Source organism: Marmota marmota, unplaced genomic scaffold, assembly GCF_001458135.2.
Source record: "Marmota marmota marmota unplaced genomic scaffold, marMar, whole genome shotgun sequence".
Lineage (NCBI taxonomy): Eukaryota > Metazoa > Chordata > Mammalia > Rodentia > Sciuridae > Marmota > Marmota marmota.
In genome coordinates this window covers 45,577,760-45,599,156 of record NW_026000016.1, presented here as the reverse complement: position 1 = coordinate 45,599,156, position 21,397 = coordinate 45,577,760, and the positions used below count along the sequence as shown (strand labels likewise).

General features: G+C 40.2%; 1 protein-coding gene across 3 annotated transcripts; it reads right to left on the bottom strand.

The window, feature by feature from the left end:
• Window positions 1-1,516: 1,516 nt before the first annotated feature.
• On the bottom strand, window positions 1,517-13,730 carry Timm17a (translocase of inner mitochondrial membrane 17A). 3 transcript variants are annotated; one of them, XM_048809678.1, is made up of 7 exons: window positions 13,594-13,608; window positions 12,908-13,075; window positions 8,349-8,448; window positions 8,145-8,208; window positions 6,954-7,082; window positions 6,122-6,232; window positions 1,517-2,383 (listed from the first exon to the last, which is right to left on the bottom strand). In XM_048809678.1, exons 3-7 carry the CDS (start codon window positions 8,406-8,408, stop codon window positions 2,298-2,300), a joined length of 450 nt encoding a protein of 149 aa, XP_048665635.1. In that variant the 5' UTR covers window positions 8,409-8,448; window positions 12,908-13,075; window positions 13,594-13,608; the 3' UTR covers window positions 1,517-2,297. The 3 variants fall into 3 exon arrangements, with proteins under 3 accessions (XP_048665635.1, XP_015339317.1, XP_015339318.1); XM_015483831.2 differs by lacking the exon at window positions 12,908-13,075 and having other exon boundaries at window positions 13,594-13,730; XM_015483832.2 differs by lacking the exons at window positions 12,908-13,075; window positions 13,594-13,608 and adding an exon at window positions 12,279-12,298.
• Between the last annotated feature and the right edge of the window lie 7,667 nt (window positions 13,731-21,397).

Genomic DNA, 21,397 nt, shown 5'->3' with positions numbered 1-21,397 from the left:
TCCCTAGCATCACACACACACACACACAAAAAAAAAAAAAAAAAAAAAAAAAGGAAGCCCATAAACACATGACAGTTCTCAGGATCATGTCTCTTGGGAAATGCAAATAAAAGCCATAATGAAATACCACATCACAAACATTAGGATGGCTACCTTAAAAGAAAAAGGGAGGACTGGGATGTAGCTCAGTGGTAGTATGCTTTCCTGGCACGCGAGAAGCCTTGGGTTTGATCCCCAGCATCACATGCAAAAGAAAAGAACAAGTGTTGGCAAGGATGTAGAGAAACTGGAACCCTCATGCATTACTCTTGGGAATATAAAATGGTACAGCCGTTGTGGAAAGCAGTTTGGCATTTTCTCAGAGTTAAACATAGCACTATCATATGACCTAGCAATCTCACTCCCTAGGTAAAGATCCAAAAGAACTGAAAATATGGGGCTCAAATAGACTTCTGTACACCAACGTTTGTAGTGGTGTAACTCACCACAGCCAAAAGATGAAACAGCTCAAGTGATCAACAGATGAATGAATAAGCATTATGTGATACACGCATACAATGGAGTATTCTTCATTCGTAAAAATGCAATTTTTTTTTTTGGTACCCAGGATTTAACCCAGAGGTGCTTCACCACTGTCACATACCCAGCCTTTTTAAATTTTGAGACAGGATCTTGCTAAATTGCTGAGGTTGGCCTCGAACTTGCAATTCTCCTGCGTTAGCCTCCTAAGTCACTAGATTGCAAGCATGCACCACCAACCCAGCAATAAAAATTTTGACATATGCCACAATTATGGATGGACTTTGAAACATGCTAAGTGAACTAAGACACAGGACAAATACTGTATGATTCCACTTATAATAAGCTACCTGGAAAAGACAAATCCAGACAAAGCAGGATTGTGATTACTAAGGGCTGGAGAGAGAGAAGAATGGGAAGTTATTGTATAAGGGGTACAGTTTGTTAGTGATGAATACACTTTGGGTATACATAGTAGTGATGGTTAAATACCACTGTGCCCATATTTAGATGCTACGGAACTGTACACTTATAAATGTTGGTGCTAGGGATAGAATCCAGCCAGGGCTTTGTGCCTAACAGGCTAGAGTCCTACTTTTTTTTTTTTTTTGAGATGCTGGCAATTGAACTCGGGAGCTTGTGCACACCATGTTCTACCATTGATATATATCTCCAGCCTGATAAATATTATATTATGTATATTTTACCACAATTTTAAAACCCTAAATCATCCACTGTAATTAGTAATTAAAAGCTCACTATTGTATGGCATTGCACTAAATAACTGTTTTCACAGTACCCACATGGATTTGTCTTGTTTTGTGCAGATGTTTAAGTAGGCAAATGGGCAATTACTAACATCATGCCTTCTAAAGGCCACATGCCACTTCCAATAAAATCAGGAAAATTGCCTGTTCTGAAACTCTCATACAATTTCCAGGCCCAACCAGACCCCACAACACACCCCTTATGGAGATCAGCTTCAGGGAACTTGGAACACATTAAAAACAGCATATATTTTATTTTCAAGCACACAACACCAAAATTTTCTCTGCATGAATTCTTCTCATACAGAATTGGGCATATTGAAAGCAAGTTGTTTCTGGTGAGGTTTCTGATGATCAGGAATCAGGACGTAGTAGCCCTAAAGTTAACAGTCTTGTACCCACCATCCTCAAAACCAAGACAGCATAGTTTACTTTCAAAGTAAAAGATAGTTACCATATCCTTCAATCCATAAAGCATTTCACTGTGAAATGATTCATGTCGACTCTGCATAATTCTTCTTATACATAATTCACTTCAAGTGAGATGAGGGACGAGTATAAAACATGCATTATTTGAAATATGCTCAGTATGAAAAGGCAGAACTTTATAATTTATCTTAAAAGAAAGAGTAAGTTCCAGGAGCTTTTTATTGTTTGAATAATAGAACACATAAAACCAGGCAGAGAAGTCCCTAAGGAAATGATGGTCATGTTCCACTGTTATTTGCCCTTTGGTCCTTCATCTTCTAAGCACTTATTATATTTTCTTTTAAGGACATTAGATATTTATTTTGATCACAAATGCAATCCGAGTGTGAATACATAAATGTGGCATCTTTTATTCCCCCCCTCCATGTTCCTTTAAATAGAAAAAAGTGCTAAATGTCTCTTCATAGCCTATTTGGCCACAGTTGTTCCACCTATGGTTTTAAAAACAGACTGCAACTTGATCTTCTGAAATCTTTCTTGAACTACAGCTCATTCTGTTAAAGAAATCCTGGGAAAAAAGTTCTACTGATATTGTCGATAGTCTCCAAAAGGTGAGGATGGTAACTGGGTGGAAGGCAACTGGGAGGGGTCTTCAGCAAACTGAGGACCTGCAATTAAGAAATAAAAATGATTCTTAAATAACCTGAATGTTATATAATTAAAAAGAACAAGTCTCTGTATAAAGTAAACCAATCAACTAAAAAATTATGTGCTACACTAGAGCTGTAATCTGAATTTCTTTTTAGACCTGCCTATTTCCCTCAAGAGGTCTGGAAAACCTTCAAATTTGTTGTAACATAACAGATGTCTTCCATTTTTTTCCAGAATGAACAGCTCTCAAATGTTATGCCAGAAAAATCAGATGGATTCATTATAGCAAAAAGCAATACTTGAGGTTTTTTTTGGTTGGGGAAGGTAAAGGTACCGGGGATTCAACTCAGGGGCACTTGACCACTGAGCCACATCCCCAGCCCTAGTTTGTATTTTATTTAGAGACAGGGTCTCACTGAGTTGCTTTAAGCCTCGCTTTTACTGAGGCTGGCTTTGAACTTGTGATCTTCCTGCCTCAGCCTCCCAAGCCACTGGGGACTACAGGCATGCACCACTGTGCCCGGTAATACTCAAGTTTTTAAAGCAATTGTAATAACAAGCTGACATGTATCAATATTGGAAAAATCTCTCCCACCTCTTCACACATTTTTCAGTAGCTATTTAAAATCATTTTTACCAACTGGGAGCAGTGATGCGTGCCTATAATCCCAGAGATTCGGGAGGATGAGGCAGGAAGATCACAAGTTCAAGATCAGCCTGGGTGCCAATCCCAAAAAACCAAAGTCCAAATGTTTTCTCTAAGAAGTGGATGCTCATCCATAAGGGAGAAGAGGGGAGGGAATATTGGGAGAGAAAGATGGTGGAATGAGATGTGCATTATTACCCTATATACGGGTATGACTGCACAAATGGTGTGACTCTAAATTATGTACAACCAAAGAAATGAAAAGTTATGCTCCATTTGTGTAAAAAAAAAAAAAAAAAAAAAAAAAAGATCAGCCTGGGCAACTTAACAAGACCCTGTCTCAAAATAAAAAATAAAAAGGGCTGGGGATGTAGCTCAGTGGTAAAGCAGCCTGGGTTCAATCCCCAATACCATACACACATACACTCAGAATTATTTTCACCAAGTTTAAGTACTTAGCCATGTTTTAAAAGAATTCAGTAATCCAATTTATGTAACCAATTAAGTATGGAATAAATGAAATAGGAAGATATCCCCTAGCTTGCTATAGAACTAAGTCTTAGTTTAGTTTTCAAAGGATGAGGCGCCCTGGGAACTAAGAAAAAATGTGACACAGTGGCGCATGCCTGTAATCCCAGAGGCTCAGGAGGCTGAGGCAAAAGGATTGCGAGTTTAAAGCCAGCCTCAGCAAAAAGCGAGGGTCTAAGCAACTCAGTGAGACCCTGTCTCTAAATAAAATACAAAATAGGGCTGGGGATGTGGCTCAGTGGTCGAGTGCCCTGAGTTCAATCTCTGGTACCACTCTCCCCCGCCAAAAAATATTTATAGAGGAATAAACAATCTTTTTTACTTTAGGGAAACTGAAACAGGCAAAAACATATCTAGGGGGAAAAAAAGAAGTAAAATGGTAAAACTCCCTGAATCTTTCTAAATACTTCTACTCTAATGATACATTTTTATTTCACTATAAAAGCAATATCTGTTCATATCAGAAAACCTGAGAAGACACTGGATGGAAAAGACAAATCAAAGATAATCACTGTTATCATTTAGATACAGGTCTAGCTAATCTCTTTTTCATTATTTTAAGAACTTACTTTCTTTTTTGGTTTTGTTGTTTTGCAGTGTTGTGGGCTGAACAGCCAGGGATTTGCGCCTGGCGGGCAAGTGCTCTACCACCGAGTTAATCCTCGGCCCCCCACCTTTTTAAAATTTTGACTTTGAGCCAGGGTCTTGTAAAGTTGCCCAAGCTGACCTTATACTTGCAATCCTCACAAGTTACTAAGATGTGTAAGTTAATTAGAAAAATATGATTACTTCTCAAAGATCTTCCCCCTATACAACATTTTAAAAACATATCTCTTGTCTAAAAATAAATGTGCCACTTTTGGGTTGCTTCTACATAAATGCTGAATTTTGATTACTCAAAAGGAGATTCCCTCTGAGGAAAAAAGCTTAAAGCAAAGTAACCAAGGCTAATCTCTATCTATAAGATAACATAACTATCTAAGTTTTTGTTATATCCATATCTGAATTTCTGAAAATATCAAATTCTCCTGATGTTTCATGTGAAGTCTTTTTTTTTTTTTTTTAAATCTTATTTTTTTAGTTGTAGGTGGACACATACCTTTGTTTTATTTCTATGCGGTGCTGAGGATCGAACCCAGTGTCTCACGCATGCCAGGCAAGCGCTCTACCTCTGAGCCACAACCCCAGCCCTCATGTGAAGTCTTTTACACACAAAAAAACTAAAAAGCAAAATTAGAACATGACCATCATAATAGACTGTTAAAACAGAAACATAAAGTGAGATGGTCATCTAGATCATCCCACTGGCAACTAATGAGCAGTGCTCTCAAAAACTGTGCCAAAAAGATACTAATCTCTCCCTCAGTGCTTCAGGGAAATCAAATCAAATTGGGAGGTATGATCTATTCCTGATTCTATGCTGATTCTTTTCCAAGCTCCAAAAATAATTTTCATCATGTCTCACTATTCTGCCCATTTCCTTCCCCAAATGCCAGGTTAAGTTTTTTACTATCACAACCCTCATATCTCTGCTTCCTTCCAATATCAAGGAATATTTCCATTTTGACCCTGAACTTTTTAACAGTTAATAAACTGTACAAGTTAATGACTGAGTAGATATTCCATGACCATGTAATGATCACTGAATCCACAATTTAACTTTTTCCCTGTGCATCAGACAAGAGGAACAATCAGCAACAAATTACATGACCAATTTCTCAAAGAGACTTTCCTTACAATCCTATCGCTACCCTCCAAAATATAAGCTACCTTCTACTACTCTACATTTTATTTTCTTCAAAACAAGCAATATTATTTTAAATAATCCATTGAACTGTTAATGTATTACCCCATGAGAATGTAAGTCTTCAAGAGTAGGTAAGGGCTGTCTTTTCTTTCTTTCTTTTTTTTTTTTTTGTGGTACTGGGGATTGAACCCAAGGATGTTCTACCACTAAGATACATTCCCAACACTTTATTTTTGTTTGTTTGAATTTTTTTTGCAGTGCTGGGGACTGACCTTTTTTTATTTTTTGAGACAGGGTCCCACTAATTGCTGAGGCTCGCCTTGAACTTGTGATCCTCCTGCCTCAGCCTCCCAAATAGCTGGTATTACAGGCATGAACCACTGGGCCCAGCTAAAATGACTAGAAATTTCTTAGAATAAGCAAAGAAGCACCGATAAAACCCGAGACCCATAAAGAAAGACCAACAGCAAGTTAAGTAACGAAAGAATTTTTGTCAATGTGGTTAACTAAACATCACCAAACTTAGATTATGTTCATGTTCACTTTTTTGACTAGAAATTGAGCCTGTTATCATAGTCTTCATGAACTTCAGCATGTTAATACCTAATGTAGAAATCAAACTATCCCATTTTAGCAGACAAAATATTCTTTCTTAACATTAGGAAACCAGGGAATATAGCTCAATTGGTGGAGTGCTTACCTCAAATACACAAGGCCCTGGGTTCAATCCCCAGCACCATTAAAAAAAAAAAAAAGCTCATTTTAAAAAAAAATAAAATAAAATTTAGGAAACCATTCCAAAGAGCTACGGTATTAAGAAGAAAGAAGACTCACCATTGGGAAACTGTGTAGAGGCAAATCTTGTCAACAAGATACCAGCTCCTTCAATTAAAGCTAGGAGAATGCCACCCATTGCAGCTGACCCAACCATGGCCACTGGACCATCTGAAGACAATAACAAAGAGATTACTTTAAACGAAAGTGCTATCTGTATGGCATTCCCATTCCCAAACTCTTTCTCAATGTCTAGGACCCACAGTCAGCAAACTATGGCCCACAGGTCTAATTCAGGCCACTGCCTACTTTTGAAAATAGGTTGTATTAGAACACAGCCATGTTCTTTCACTTATACATTAGCTATGGATGCTTTCACACTATGACAGCAGAACTAATTCGTTGTGGCAAGGATCACAAAGTCCACAAAGCTTAAAATAATTACTATCTATCTGGCCTTTTACAAAAAAAAGTTTGCTCACCCCTAGGCTAAACCACAAAGTCCAAAGGAATTCTGGTTTGCTCTCTGTCTCAAAGATCCAGAAGTTGTTTTTAAGCTTTTTATTCAATGTGGCAGGTACTATTATTAATTCTAGAGTAATGATGAAATCATAGCACAAAAAGTTTGGCAGACTGCCTGGTCATACAGGTAATAAATGACCTGAGCAGGACCTGTAGTGCTCTTAACCATTCTCATGCACGGGTTAGAATTCCATGTTATATCCTCAAACATTCCAAATACATACCCTTACACTTTTTTTTTTCCCCCTCAAATGACCACATATATTCATGCTACATCAAATTAAGCAATGTTCACTTTTTATCTTACAGATGTCACTAAATTAAGACAGAAGAGGGCTTCCCAAAAAGTCTGTATATAATGATTGCTTACTTCTTGCTGCCAGTATAGCTCCTGTTAAGGCACCACTAGTGATGGAGTTCCAGGGATCTTCTTTTCCTCTGACTTGAACCATACTACAGTCAATCATAGAGAACAGGCCTCCCCAAACCGCAAAACTACCTATTTCATCGTAAAAACAAACAAATAACAAATAAAAATTTCTTTTAATCCTTAGACTATTCATTTGAAACAACATTTACCACATTTGCGAAATTCTCACACTCCAAATATGTACAAACACTGAACAAAAGTCAGAATACTTTATCTTTTCTTTTTTTTTAATATTTTATTTACATTTTAGTTTTCGGCAGACACAACATCTTTGTTTGTATGTGGTGCTGAGGATTGAACCCGGGCCGCACACATGCCAGGCGAGCGTGCTACCGCTTGAGCCACATCCCCAGCCCCACTTTATCTTTTCTTTTTGGTGGTACTGTGGATCATTAGGCAAGGGATGACTTGCCACTCCAGTTACATCCTCAGCCCTAAATTTTTTCCTTCTTTCTTTTTTTGGTACTATATATTGAACCCAGGGATGTTCTTCCACTGAGCCACCTCCTTGGCACTTTTTATTTTGAGATACAGTCTAAATTGCTGAGGGTTTTGCTAAATTGCTGAGGCTGGGCTCAAACTTGGGATCCTCCTGCCTCAGTCTCCCAAGTTGCTAAAATTACAAGTGTATGCCACCACACCTGCATTATAATTTTCACTTCTAAGGAATGACAAGTAAAAAGTTTTCTTATGTCTTAAGAAAACAGTTGTCTCCACTTGGCTGTATCTTTGTATGTGAATATAATTTACATTTTTTTCATCTCCCTTTTCTCAGCTTCTGAATAACCAAGTTTTATAAGCACAATGCAAGCACCAATCCTTGCACAATGAGTAAAAGAGAACCTTGGAGAAAAACCCAACCAGCTTGATCAGTTTCTCTCTTATGAAATCCTAACCCTTCAGATCACATTCTCTTCAACTGAAGGACAGACACAAGATTCTCAAGTATATAATTCAGTTAACTTTCCCACACATAAATCAAGAACGTATAGGGATCCTAGTTTGTGACAAGATGTTAAAACTAAAATCCTCACTGGCATAATGTAAACTAACAAAAAAAAAATATAATAGTTTCATCATCAAATTAACAGAAAAAAACAGACTAGAGTACAAATGGAAAATACTGCTTACCTCCCAATTGTGGAGCCCTGGTTCTAATAGCTGTCAAACTCCCTCGTAGTCTGTGGTTTACTCCCTATCACAAAACAAAAGGAATCGGTCCAGATTACTACACATTAGATGTGTAAGACATTACTAACCTGCTGATGGGGATGCCAGAAATATTATCAAACTCCAGTTTCCAGGGAAGATATATAAGACCAATCCCCTACTTACCACTGGAGAATTTCGAAAACCTTTGATTGCTTGAAAGATACCACCACCTATGGTACCCATCGTAAAGGCCCCACCACAGTCATCCACAATTCGCCAGGGGCTAAGAACAGAGGAGGAAAAAAAAATGACCTTATTTCTCATTCATAAGCCATAAAACTTTCTTTGCTAACACAATAAGGGATACAACAGATTCCAATTCAGGATCCACTGATATTAGCAAACATGTGGTCTATAAAATATATATATGTATGTATATATATATATTTTATATAATGTAGTTAGGCATGGTGGCCCACACCTGTAATCCCGGCTACTCATGAGGATGAGGCAGAAGGACCATGAATTCAAGGCCAGCCTGGGCAACGTAGCAAGACTCTATCTCAAATAAAAAAATAAGAAAGGGCTGGGGGGGTGGGCTGAGGATGTGGCTCAAGCGGTAGCGTGCTCGCCTGGCATGCGCGGGACGCTGGGTTCGATCCTCAGCACCCCATAAAAAATAAAATAAAATAAAGATGTTGTCTCCACCAAAAACTAAAAAATAAATATTAAAAAAAAAAATTCTCTCTCTCTCAAAAAAAAAAAAAAAAAAAAAATGGGGATATAGTTNATTTTCAAAAGTAGGCAGTGGCCTGAATTAGACCTGTGGGCCATAGTTTGCTGACTGTGGGTCCTAGACATTGAGAAAGAGTTTGGGAATGGGAATGCCATACAGATAGCACTTTCGTTTAAAGTAATCTCTTTGTTATTGTCTTCAGATGGTCCAGTGGCCATGGTTGGGTCAGCTGCAATGGGTGGCATTCTCCTAGCTTTAATTGAAGGAGCTGGTATCTTGTTGACAAGATTTGCCTCTACACAGTTTCCCAATGGTGAGTCTTCTTTCTTCTTAATACCGTAGCTCTTTGGAATGGTTTCCTAAATTTTATTTTATTTTTTTTTAAAATGAGCTTTTTTTTTTTTTTAATGGTGCTGGGGATTGAACCCAGGGCCTTGTGTATTTGAGGTAAGCACTCCACCAATTGAGCTATATTCCCTGGTTTCCTAATGTTAAGAAAGAATATTTTGTCTGCTAAAATGGGATAGTTTGATTTCTACATTAGGTATTAACATGCTGAAGTTCATGAAGACTATGATAACAGGCTCAATTTCTAGTCAAAAAAGTGAACATGAACATAATCTAAGTTTGGTGATGTTTAGTTAACCACATTGACAAAAATTCTTTCGTTACTTAACTTGCTGTTGGTCTTTCTTTATGGGTCTCGGGTTTTATCGGTGCTTCTTTGCTTATTCTAAGAAATTTCTAGTCATTTTAGCTGGGCCCAGTGGTTCATGCCTGTAATACCAGCTATTTGGGAGGCTGAGGCAGGAGGATCACAAGTTCAAGGCGAGCCTCAGCAATTAGTGGGACCCTGTCTCAAAAAATAAAAAAAGGTCAGTCCCCAGCACTGCAAAAAAAATTCAAACAAACAAAAATAAAGTGTTGGGAATGTATCTTAGTGGTAGAACATCCTTGGGTTCAATCCCCAGTACAAATAATAATAATAATTATGTGTGTATATATAGAGAGAAAGAGACAGAGACATATACACACACAAAGATAAAGGACACTGATAATATCTATATCTATTCAACCCCAAGTCATCTAAGCTAGAAGTAACAGAATTGGCATTAATTTCGTATTTTTTTTAAATATTTATTTTCTAGTTGTAGTTGAACACAACAGCTTTATTTAATTAATTAATTTATTTTTATGTGGTGTTGAGGATCAAACCCAGGGCCTCGCACATGCTAGGCAAGTGCTCTACTGCTGAGCCACAACCCCAGCCCCTAATTCCCTATTTTTAACAGGACTTTATTCATTCACTTACAATTACCAAATGTATTGTAAATCAAGCATTGTGCAAAAGCAAATAAACAAATACTCGGGAAATTATGCTGTAATTAACAATGCTGATTCAGTCTCTTAGAGATCAGGGTTAAGTTCTCCAGCTGCAATAAATTTCAAAGCTGAGACTCAGTGAATAAAGATTTAGTAATTACAGACAAAAACAAATTTTAAAAGTGTGCAGTTCTCCCCAGGCTTATGGAATCTAACTAAGCATTTGAAACTGTAGTCTACATCATATCCTTTTAACACACTGGAATAATATACAGTAATTTGAGGTTAAATTTGTAACCCAGCTTCCAAATGTAGCACCCTAACTTATGCAACACTAAAATCTGAGTAATTTGATAAGCAGAACAGAACTATTATTCTAAGAACCTGGCTTATAAAATTCTATGAGTAGTTAAATTCATTTTCTTTTATCTAGTCTCAAGGGAAAAGCACTACAATGAGCTACCTGCTCTTAAACTTATAAATTCAAATACTTGCTGGTTGGAGATTAATAACTAGAATAGAACTATTATTCTAAGAATCTGGCTTATTAAAGTCTGTGAGTAGTTAAATTCACTTTCTAAGTCCAAGATTGTTTTTTTTAACCCTACATAACATTACAATTAGTTGAAGCTGAAATAAATCAGCATTTAAAAAAATGGATAAAGCCAGGCATGGTGGCAGACACGTATAATCCCAGCAATATGGGACGCTGAGACAGGAGATCACACGTTTCAGGCCAGCCTCGGCAATTTAGTGAGGCCCTAAACAAGTCAGCAAGACCCTATCTCAAAATAAAAAATAAAAAAAGGACTGAGGATAGCTCAATGGTAAAGCACCCCTGAGTTCAATCCCCAGTACTAAAAGAGAGGAAAAAAAAAAAAAAATGATAAAAACAGCAGGCTTCAGATCAAAGAGCAGTTACAGTATTACAAGAGAATATCTGAAACAAAGGCAAGATGGAAACAGTTTGTGACTGTCTGGCTAAATCAAAAATGTTCCTACAGCAAAGTGATGGGCTGCAGAGGATAAAGCCCATTCCACAAGAATATAAATATCAGGTAAACACAGGCAAGAGAGAACCAGTAAATGGACTGAAGTCCTAGTTCAGTGGTAGAGCGCTTGCCCAGCATGTGTGAGGCACTGGGTTCGATTCTCAGCACCACATATAAATAAATAAAGGTCCATTAACTAAAAAAAAAATTTAAAATAGAACCAGTAACTAACAATAATAAGATTAAAAGTATCATCCATATTTTAGGCAACCACTTATGCAAATACAATCAATGAATTCCAAAAATGCTAAGTTCTTTTCCTTTAGAATCCATAATATTTAACTTCGTAAAAGAACATTGCTGTCTCCTCTGCATCTCAGATTAAAAAAGAGGTTCATACAGAGATTAAGTAACTTGTTTAAGATCATATAAGCAGCAATTAGTAAAACCAATTAGAGTACAAAATCCAGTACTCTAAAGCCCCCCTATCTTTCCACTAGCCTAAAGGTTTGGTTTGGTTTTGATTTTGGTACTGGGGATTAAACTCAGGGGCACTATACCAATGAGCCACATCCCCAGTCCTTTTTATTTTTTTAAATTTTGAGACAGGGTCTCACTAAATTGATGAGGCTGGCTTTAAACTTAAAATCATCCTGTCTTGCCTCCCTAGCCCCTGGTATTACAGGCTAGTGCTACCACACCTAGCAGCCTAAAAGTTTTTGAAAAAAGAACTATGATGATTAAGCCCAAATGCTATATTAGACAGTGCTGGAGATAAGGAAAGCAATTAGGAAGTTATTGTAAAAGGCCTTAAGGCATCAAATAATATCATAACAATAAAAATTGAAAGAAAGGCAGAAATTTTGAAAGAATTCATACTGCACATGTGGAAGGTGGGCAGTTGAGGGAGGAAAAAAATGCTAATAATTTAAGATTGGATGACTTGAAAGGTTGCTTCAGGACTATATTGCATGGTAGGCAAGTGCTCTACCACAGAGCCACACCCACAGCCCTGAATATCATTATTTTTATAAGATGATTAACTCAAGGAAATTACTTTACCTGTCCCCAACCATATCCAACAGCAATTTACAATGTGCTGAGCTCTGCATATAGAAGCACAATACACAAAGGGGGATAGATGAGGTAAGTGAGGAGCCAGGCAGTGCTTAAATAAGGTAACAGGGTTATTGCTAGCAAGGTAATAATTTAAACTCCTAGGCACTTTCACAACTTGAGGATACTTTGGTTCTTGTTCTTACACACACATACATACATACACACACACACACACACACACACACACGCCCCGCGCGATTAACCCAAATATCAAGATATAATTTTTCACTTATGACCTCAAAATCTTTAAGCTCGGATAACCTGAGACCTCTAACAGGTACTACATAATTTTACAATGATCTATTTATGTGCTTAACTTATTCGTCCTTTTTAAAAAAATATAACCAATTGCTAAGTACAGAGTTTTCACTCAATAAAAGGTGAATGAATGAATTTCTGTTTATGGCTTTTTAGAGAACATCCAACCATCTTTTTCTACTTCCCAGATATTTTTTTGCTTTCCTTCTTCCTCAAGAGAGAATTCCAAGCAGGAAAACGATGCTCTGGCCTAATGAGAGCTTATCCAGACCCCGTGGTTGAAATCTATGTTCCACTCATTTGATATGCTTCACCTTGTGGACACGTCACGATACAAATAAGGACTCAAGAATGGCACTTCCAGAGGGCGTGGTGGTGCACGCCTGTAATCCCAGCGATTCGGGAGGCTGAGACAGGAGGATCGCCAAGCTCGAGACCGGCCTCGGGGAACTTAGTGAGCCCCTCAACAACTTAGCGAGACCCTGTCTCAAAACAAAAAAAAAAAATAAAAAGGATTGGGCTGTACTACAGTTCAGTGGTAAAGCGCCCTGGGTTCAATCCTCAGTACCAAAACAGAAAAAAGAATGGCACTCGCTCAGAGGTCGATTTTTCCCTTCTTCCATGCAGGCACTGAGCAAAACAAGGCGTCGGGAAGCGTCCAAGGTCACCTCAGTGGGTCAGCGGGCAGAGAGGATTACTGCTGACCCCGCACAAAGTCGACGCTCTCAGCCTCGGGGGGCGAACCGGTTCCCAGGCTCCATCATGCCCAAGCCAGGACCGATCTCCTCACCATCCACCGCAAGGTCACTGGAGTCTTGGGGTGGGGGAGTACAGGACCGAGAAGCCAACTGGCTGCTCACGTCCGCACTGCCTGCGGTTATCAAGCCCACGTCGACGAGCTGCGCCTGGGTTCGGTTGGCACCTCGGGAGACTGAACAGGGGAAAACGAGGGCCGAGGGCAGAGGGGTAAAGAAAAGCAAGGGCAGCAGATGAAGCTCACCAAGGCTCTCTCGCATACTCCTCCATCTTGACTCCAGCCGCGCGGGCGAAGCCGGGCAAGCTGGGCGGAAACTGACCCCAGCGGCGGAAGTGATCCGAGAGGAGGGCGTTACGGTCTACGGGGATTGGTTCACCGCTTCCCTTCGCAGCCAATGGCAATCGGGGCTCCTGGGGGCAGTGCGTGGGCGGGGCTCAGGCCCGGCTCAGTGGGACTAGCCCCGCCCAGGTCCTCGAAGGCTGTGGGTCTGGGTTGTGTAGGCGAAGAGCTGCCAAGTGACAGAGTTCAAATTACTCAGTCACTGAAGTTCCGTGGCCTGAGATAAACCTGATATTATTCCGCTAGTGTTCATCAAGCTTCGTAAATACTTTACGGTTCCTTTTTTATTTTTTTCTTTTTCTTTTGAGATACTGGGGATGGAACCCAGGGCCGCGCACTTGCTAGGCAAGCATTTTACCCCTAAACAGCATCCCTGATCCTTTTAAATTTTTTTTATTTTGATACAGGGTATCACTAAGTTGCCCAGACTGACCTCCTACTTGTGATCCTTGTGATCCTTGTGATCCTCCTGCCTCAGCCTCCCCAGTTGCGTCGCTGGGATTATAGGCATGAGCCACCAGACCCTTCTGATGCTGCTGCTGCTGCTTCTCCTTCTACTCTTCTTCCTCTCCCTCCTCCTCCTCCACTTCCTTCTCTTTCTTCTTCTTTTTCTGTGAACTGTGAGTTAATGCTATCTAATTCATTGTGAACTGTGAATCTCTTAGCAGCTACACATAGCTCCTTTAGGGGAGACGCTGTCTCATTGCCTTATAATCACAGTGCCTGAAATGTAATAGATGCTCAATAGATGTTTCTGAAATTGAACTGCTTGAGCCAGCTGAAAAGCCATGACCAACTGGACCCTTGATTTGAGGGTCTTGACTCCAGAACCTCTTCTGAGCCTCCCCACTAATGATCACAAAAAGGCATGAGAAATTTTATCCCTGAGAAAAGAAACTAAAATGATGAGAACCCATTAGATTGTTTTAGCTAACAGTCAGCAAAAACCAAACATGCGATGGCTATGGAAGGAGTTCTGTACTTTTGACTTTAAAATGTATACATTTTTTGTTTCATGGAAAAGTCAACGTAATAAATAGAAGACTTCAATGAAAAGTGAGGTTCCCTCCATTGGCTTGGAAATAACTTAAGCAGATGGATCAAACCCTTAATAGAACTAAAGATTAGCAATGTCTTATATGTGAGAAGAACAGTTCAGACTAGTCATCTGATTCGGATATATACATTCCAAAGGAGGCCTGTTTGGATTGTGTGAATGTCATTAGGCATACTTAAATCTAATTTATTCTATAAGCTGAAGAGAATAAGGGAGAGGGACAGTATGAGCCTAGAAGGAGGAATTCAGAGAGCAAGTATTTAATCAGCACTCCAGACATAAATATTTCAATGACTAGAGATTGGCACTCTCATGGGGCAAGGATAATTTTTCTGGCCTCACAGTCAGGTGGAGTGGGGGAGACTAAGTTTCTTTTCTTTGCTTCCTAAAGGAGCCATGTGTAGTTGCTGAGACCTTCATAGTTCACAACCAATTAGGAGGTGTTAATTCACAGTTGACAGAGATCTTTGCTCTTCCTTGGTCTCAATAGTCAAGCTCTTCCAACCTCTTTTTTTTTTTATTTTGGCCTTTTATTAGTAATTAATAGTTTTTTTTCTTATTGCTTGTTCATTATGCAATCTTCTAATTATGATTTGGTTTCTGAATATATTTCCATATAGGAGTTAATTCCTGGGCCCATGCTTTTAACTATTCTTGTCTTTCTGGTAGTTAATATTGGTTTCTACATCTGCTTCTTTTGAACTTGGTTCTTTTGACTCAGTCATCAGGAATAGTCTAGGTTCTCCAGAGATATAGAACCAATAGTAGATAGAGAGATAGATGATAAAAAAGAATGAGAAACTGAGTCATGCAATGATGGAAGATGAGAAGTCTCATGATCTGCATTTGTAAGATGAAGACTCAAGAAAGCTGGCAGGATAGATTCACCCAAAGCCAAAGGCCCAGGAACCAGGGGAGTCAATGGTATAAATCCCAATTTGAAGGCAGGAGAAGATGAGATGAGGTGTCCCAGGTCAGCAGTAAGGCAGGAAAAGAAAGGAGGTTTTCTCCTCGATCTCTGATTCTATTTAGGCTCTTAGTGGATGATGTCCAGTCCCATCAGGAAGAACAGTCTCCTGAGAGTCCACCAATTCAAATGCTGTTTCCCATAGGGAACATCCTAACAGACATACCCCCAAACAATGTTTAATCTGGACACCCTGTGGCATAAGATTAACCATCACAATGCTGGTGCTCAGCGTTTACAAAGCTGAAGTCCAGATTCTAGCCTGTGGTTTTTCCAGCTGACTATTTCCTTTAGAGTAGCTATCCCTACTCTAAAGGAAATTACTGTTCTGGGAGACCCTCCTTAAGTGACTTGTAAACACTCTTAGACTTTTCCCTCTCTGTTTTCTTTACTTTCATTTTCTTCCAGTGCTGGGAATCGAACCCAGGATCACCACCATGCTAGGCAAGTACTCTACCACGGAGCTACACCCCCAGCCCAGCTTTGTTCTTTTTTTTTTTTTTTTTTTTTTTTTTTTTGTGTGTGTGTGTGGTAGTGGGGTATCAGGGATTGAACTCAGGGGCACTTGGTCACTGGGCCACATCCCCAGCCCTATTTTGTATTTTATTTAGAAACAGGTCTCACTGAGTTTTTTAGTGCCTTGCTTTTGCTGATGCTGCTTTGAACTCTCGATATTCCTGCCTCAGCCTCCCATACCACTGAGATTACAGGAGGGTGCCACCGGGCCCAGTTGTTTTTTTTTTTGTTATTGTTGTTATTTTGTTTATGGTACCTGGGATTGAACTCAGGGGCACTCCACCACTGAGCCACATCCCCAGCCTTATTCTTGTATATTATTTAGAGACAGGGTCTCACAGAGTTGCTTAGTCCCTCACCATTGCTAAGGCTGGCTTTGAACTCATGATTCTCTTGTCTCAGCCTCCCTTGCCACTGGGATTACAGGCGTGTGCCACTGAGCCCGGCTCAGCTTGTTCATTTTTAACTGCAACAGGTAACAGGATTATTTTTGCCTGGGAAAGCCTGGGACTTAGGCTTTGTTGAAGAACATGTCACCTTTCCCTCAAAAATATCCTTGGTTCCAGGGTGTTGAATCAAGAAACCTTTTGGAATAAAAGATCTTGGTACTCTAATCTCTAAGTCTGAGGGATTTCAGTGGTCCTCGGTGAAGAAATAGTGATAAGAAGGGATGATAAAAGAAAGCAGTGGAGGTATTTGAGAGAAAACCCATCATGAATGTGGGGGGAGTTGAAGTTGGTGATTCTAAACACCAAGGTGAGTTTTGTTGGAAGTTTTCAAGTATAGATAGAACTCTTTCTAGAACCCTTTGTGATCAGATACTGGTAGGATGGACATTTTCAGAATCTGCCTCTCCTGACCACTCAGTACTTGTGTTGACTTAGAGGTTCCTGAGCCTCAACAGATTGAGTTCTGTTGAACCAAAAGCTACTGTGGCCTAAAGAGTTCCACCTACACCCAGGCCAGGTATGTGCCCCATCCCCAGTCTTGCCTGGTCAAGTCACCAAAAAACTAGCTTGGCACAGATAAGTGAGACCTAAGCCACAGCCAGTTCTTGGGTTTGGGGTTCTAGTTTGTGACTAGGGCCAATCTGGTGGGCAGAGGGGTTTTAGCTTAGCCCAGGTAAAGGTGGGAAAAATAATCTCTTGTCCCTTTTCAGCCAGTTTTCCTCTCCTGGTTCTCCTTTCAGGAAGCCTGTAGTAGGGCTTGTGTTATCTCAGAGCTCCCCTCCGACATTTCTGCTCATATCAGGAGTGTTAGACCAGCCAAGTGGCTGGCTTCCAGACAAAGACTGCTGCTTTCTTCTAGAAAAACTACTCACGACCCCCAAAGAGAACCGGTGTCACCAGGTGAGGTGGAACATACCTGTAATCCCAGTGATTCTGGAGACTGAAGCAGGAGACTCACAAGTTCAAGGTCAGCCTCAGCAATTTAGCAAGGCCCTCAGTAACTTAATGAGACCCTGTCTCAAAAAATAAAAAAGGGCTGGGGATGTCACTGGGTTCAATCACCAGTACCAAAAAAAAAAAAAAAAAAAAGGAAAGAGAGAGAGAAACCAGTGAAAAAATTTCTCTTTTGTGACTTACTTTGGCCCCTGCTTTAGCTATTTACATCAGAGCATATCTATCCATCTGTATATCTATATCCTTATATGTAAACACATATGTAAGTATGAAAGAACTATGTAGCAAGAATTGTTGAGTGCTTACTTCATGCCTGATGCTGCTACTGTTAGTACTTTGTATGTGTTATCTTATTTAACTTAATATCTCCATAACTCTATGAGACAGTATTAGGTAAATACTTTTAATATCCTAATTTTCCATTTCCTAGGCCTCAGAGAGGTTAAATAACCTACCCAGGGTTACACAACTCATATTTGAACCCATGTAATTTGACTCCAGAGCCTGTGATCTTGTCCACTATACTATACTACCACCCTATATTCTAGAAGATGTGACTTTCCTGGGGAATTCCAGTCCCATTGAGAGCCACCTAAGCCTTAGTTAAATGAGTCTGGATCCTCACTATCCCTCTCTCATCCCACCACATTTTTTTTCCTTTTGTTTGTTTTTGCAGTCCCATGGATTGAACTCAGGGCCTCACATGTACTAGGCAAGTGCATTACCCGTGAGCTACATCCCCAGCCCCCACCATATAGTTCAACTGGAACTTAGAGTCTCTTTCTTCTTTTTTCCCTCTCCACACCTCTAGCAACAACATGCTTAATTTTCTGTGAGGAATAGGCTAAGCCAGAATCTCCTGACCCCCAGGATGAATTTGTTCAGATGGAAGAGGATTCTGAGCCTGGGCAACCATGGCCACCATACCTGTGTGGCCCCTGGTGGCAGGGCCTGGAGGAGGCTGTACAGGTCCCAGCTGTGGTGCCTTTCAAAGGAAGACATTCCGAGTCTAAAAGCAGACTCAGGGATCCCTGGGAATCTAGGGATCCAAGAGCTTCAGAATGTTATGTCAGCTGTTTGGAACCATGGGACCTGAGGCAGAGAAGTTACCGGGGTTCGTGTGTAGACACCTTTGGTTAGGAGACCATTGTTAGCAAAAATAACTGAAACAGGAGCAGACCTCAAGTGGATCGGCAAGCAGTCTTTATTAAGGATGGATGCAACAGCACATTTTCAGGGGAGAAAATGGCAACTGTTTACAAGAGGGGTCTGTTTTTATAAGTCTTAATGAGAGTTAATCCTAACAGAATGTTTAGTGTGACTTAATCATTAGAGACTTGGGACGTGCTGGCTGGGCAGTCTTTAAAAGGCTAAACTGCTCTGTACTAAATTTGGTCACGCAGGGCTCCTCATTGTGTAGGTTAAAAATCTAACTCAGGGAAACAGCTGTAAAAGCTTGAAACTCACTGTTACTGGGATGAAAATCCAAAGCCACAGCCCAGAGTCCATTTGTTTGCCTTGCCCTCCAGGACCTGTTGCTGGGAAAGGATGAAAGACTAAAGCCCAGAGCCTAATGATTACCTCCTTCCTCCCTGGCTCAGTGTCACTGGAAAGGGATGAAAGTCCAGGACCCAGGGCCAAATGTTTACCTTCTCTCTCCAGGGACCCATTGTCACCATTGTCCTCCCTTCTCCCTGGGGACTGTCATTCCCCTTTTCTTGGGGGATGTTATTTTCCATATCCTTCAGCCATGGATTCTGCCCTTGTGTCTAGAAGCTGTCTAGAAGGTTTTTTTGTTTTTGTTTTTTTTTTTAGTGTGTTCTAGAACAGGGACCTAGGCTCGGGGGAGAAGGCCACTGAAACCAAATGGTACAGAGGCTGATCCCAGGACTGAGATAGTTATGTGCATTCAGTCCCTGCTTCCTCTTCAGGGAACAATGAACATTACTGGCAAAAAGCCTGAGAGAGAAGAATCTCAGGAAGCTGAAGAGCTGCTCTCAGCTAATTGGGCATTAGAGGTTGGCTAGGGGGGCTTCACAGCCTGAGGTCCCAGAAGATGATGCCTCTTCCAGGTAAGAGTGAGAATGAATTAAAATTAATGCATCTTCCTTTTTAGGACTCCTAATAGTTCCTAATAGTATCTCTTGCTTTTTTTTTTTCCCCTACAGAATAACTATTGTTTTACCCCATTAAATTATATATTTTTGGCCAGGTACAATGACACATGCCTGTAATCCCAGCTACTTGGGAGGTTGAGGCAGGAAGATTGCAAGTTTGAGGCCAGCCTCAACAATTTAGTAACACCCTGTCTCAAAAAGTAAAAAGGGCTGGGAATTTAGCTCAGTAGTAGAGCATGCCTGGGTTCAATCCCCAGTACTGCAAAAAGAAAACAAAGGGAAATATGTATACATTTTTAAGAGTGTTGTAATTATTTTGTATCCCTCTATCCATGGTGCCTAGCAGGGTGATATATATATTTAGTAGTATCTGAATAAATGCTTAAATGCATGAATGGGAACTAAGTGAGAAAATGTGTGTGCATGTCTGTGTATGTGGGTGTGTACTGAGGGTGGTTACTGCTGGAGGAAAAGAGGAAAGAAGAGGTGGGTTGAACAAAAAGGACCTAGGATAAGAATAAGTATAAATAATTCTAAAACTTCAAATTGGCTAGGCTCTGTGGCACATGCCTGTAATCAGAGCAACCCAGGAGGCTGAGGCAGGAGAATTTCCAGTTCAAAGCCAGCCTCAGCAACTTAGTGAGGCCCTAAGCAACTTAGTAAGACCCTGTGTCTAAATAAAATATAAAAAGGGCTGGGGATGTGGCTCAATGGTTAAGCAACCCTGCACCAATGTACCAGACAATTCCTGGTACTAAACAAAATAAAACAAAACAATAAATAAATAAATAAATACTATGTTTCTCTTGTATCAGCTAAATGTTTTCATATATATGACAATTTAGTGTCCATAACAATCCTACAAGGAGCGGGGGAAGTTGTTATTTTACTGACAGGAGAAGCTAAGTCTCAGAGGAGAGGAAAATTTTCCCAAAGTTATATGACCAGAAAGCAGCAATACCAGGTCTGTTTGTCTGAAGAGTGCAAGCTCGTATCTCTGCAACCACACTGCTGTCCAGCCTCCTCGGTTGTGTGTTCCCATAGCCTCTGTACTTCTCTTTTGAGGCATTTTGCAGACTTTTAATTAGTTAAGGATTATTTGTTTAATAACTGTCTTCACTGGTAGATCCTAGGCTCCCAAAGGACAAGGACCAAATTGATTTACATCCTTATTTACATTCCCTGTTCTCAGAGCAGTCACCTGTCACATAATAGGCACTCAATAAATACATGTTTATCACGGCCAACCCCTAACTACTGACACTTACATGAAAACCCCTAAGGTTCTCTAGTCCTTTTCCATTCTCCCATCTACCTGCAGCACTTTTGTCCTCCAGTCTCACCAGTCAGTACCTTTTTTTGCCTAAGCTGGACTAGTGGGCATGAATGCCACGGCCAAGTTTTAGTCCCAGACGATCCCTGAACTCAGCAAACGCTGATCAAGTGACTGTCTCTCTCTGGCTTAGGATGGAAAGATGCCAGGAAAGATCGAAGCATCTACCCCGATGGTTTACACCAGGGCTTCTAGAAGGGATTTTGTGGCAGGAGGGAGGGGGGCAGGAGATTGAATGTCTGTGAGTTGCGCAGGGCAGCATGATGGATGAGTGGTGGAAAGCCCTTTGATGCGACATGCCAGAGCCATTGCAAT

Coding starts and splice junctions, on each gene's coding strand:
- Timm17a (XM_015483831.2), bottom strand. CDS start 13,619: ATGGAGGAGTATGCGAGAGAGCCTTG. Junction 8,209..8,348: donor GTTTTCGAAATTCTCCAGTG/GTAAGTAGGGGA, acceptor GTTTTGTGATAG/GGAGTAAACCACAGACTACG. Junction 7,083..8,144: donor CAGGGCTCCACAATTGGGAG/GTAAGCAGTATT, acceptor ACGATGAAATAG/GTAGTTTTGCGGTTTGGGGA.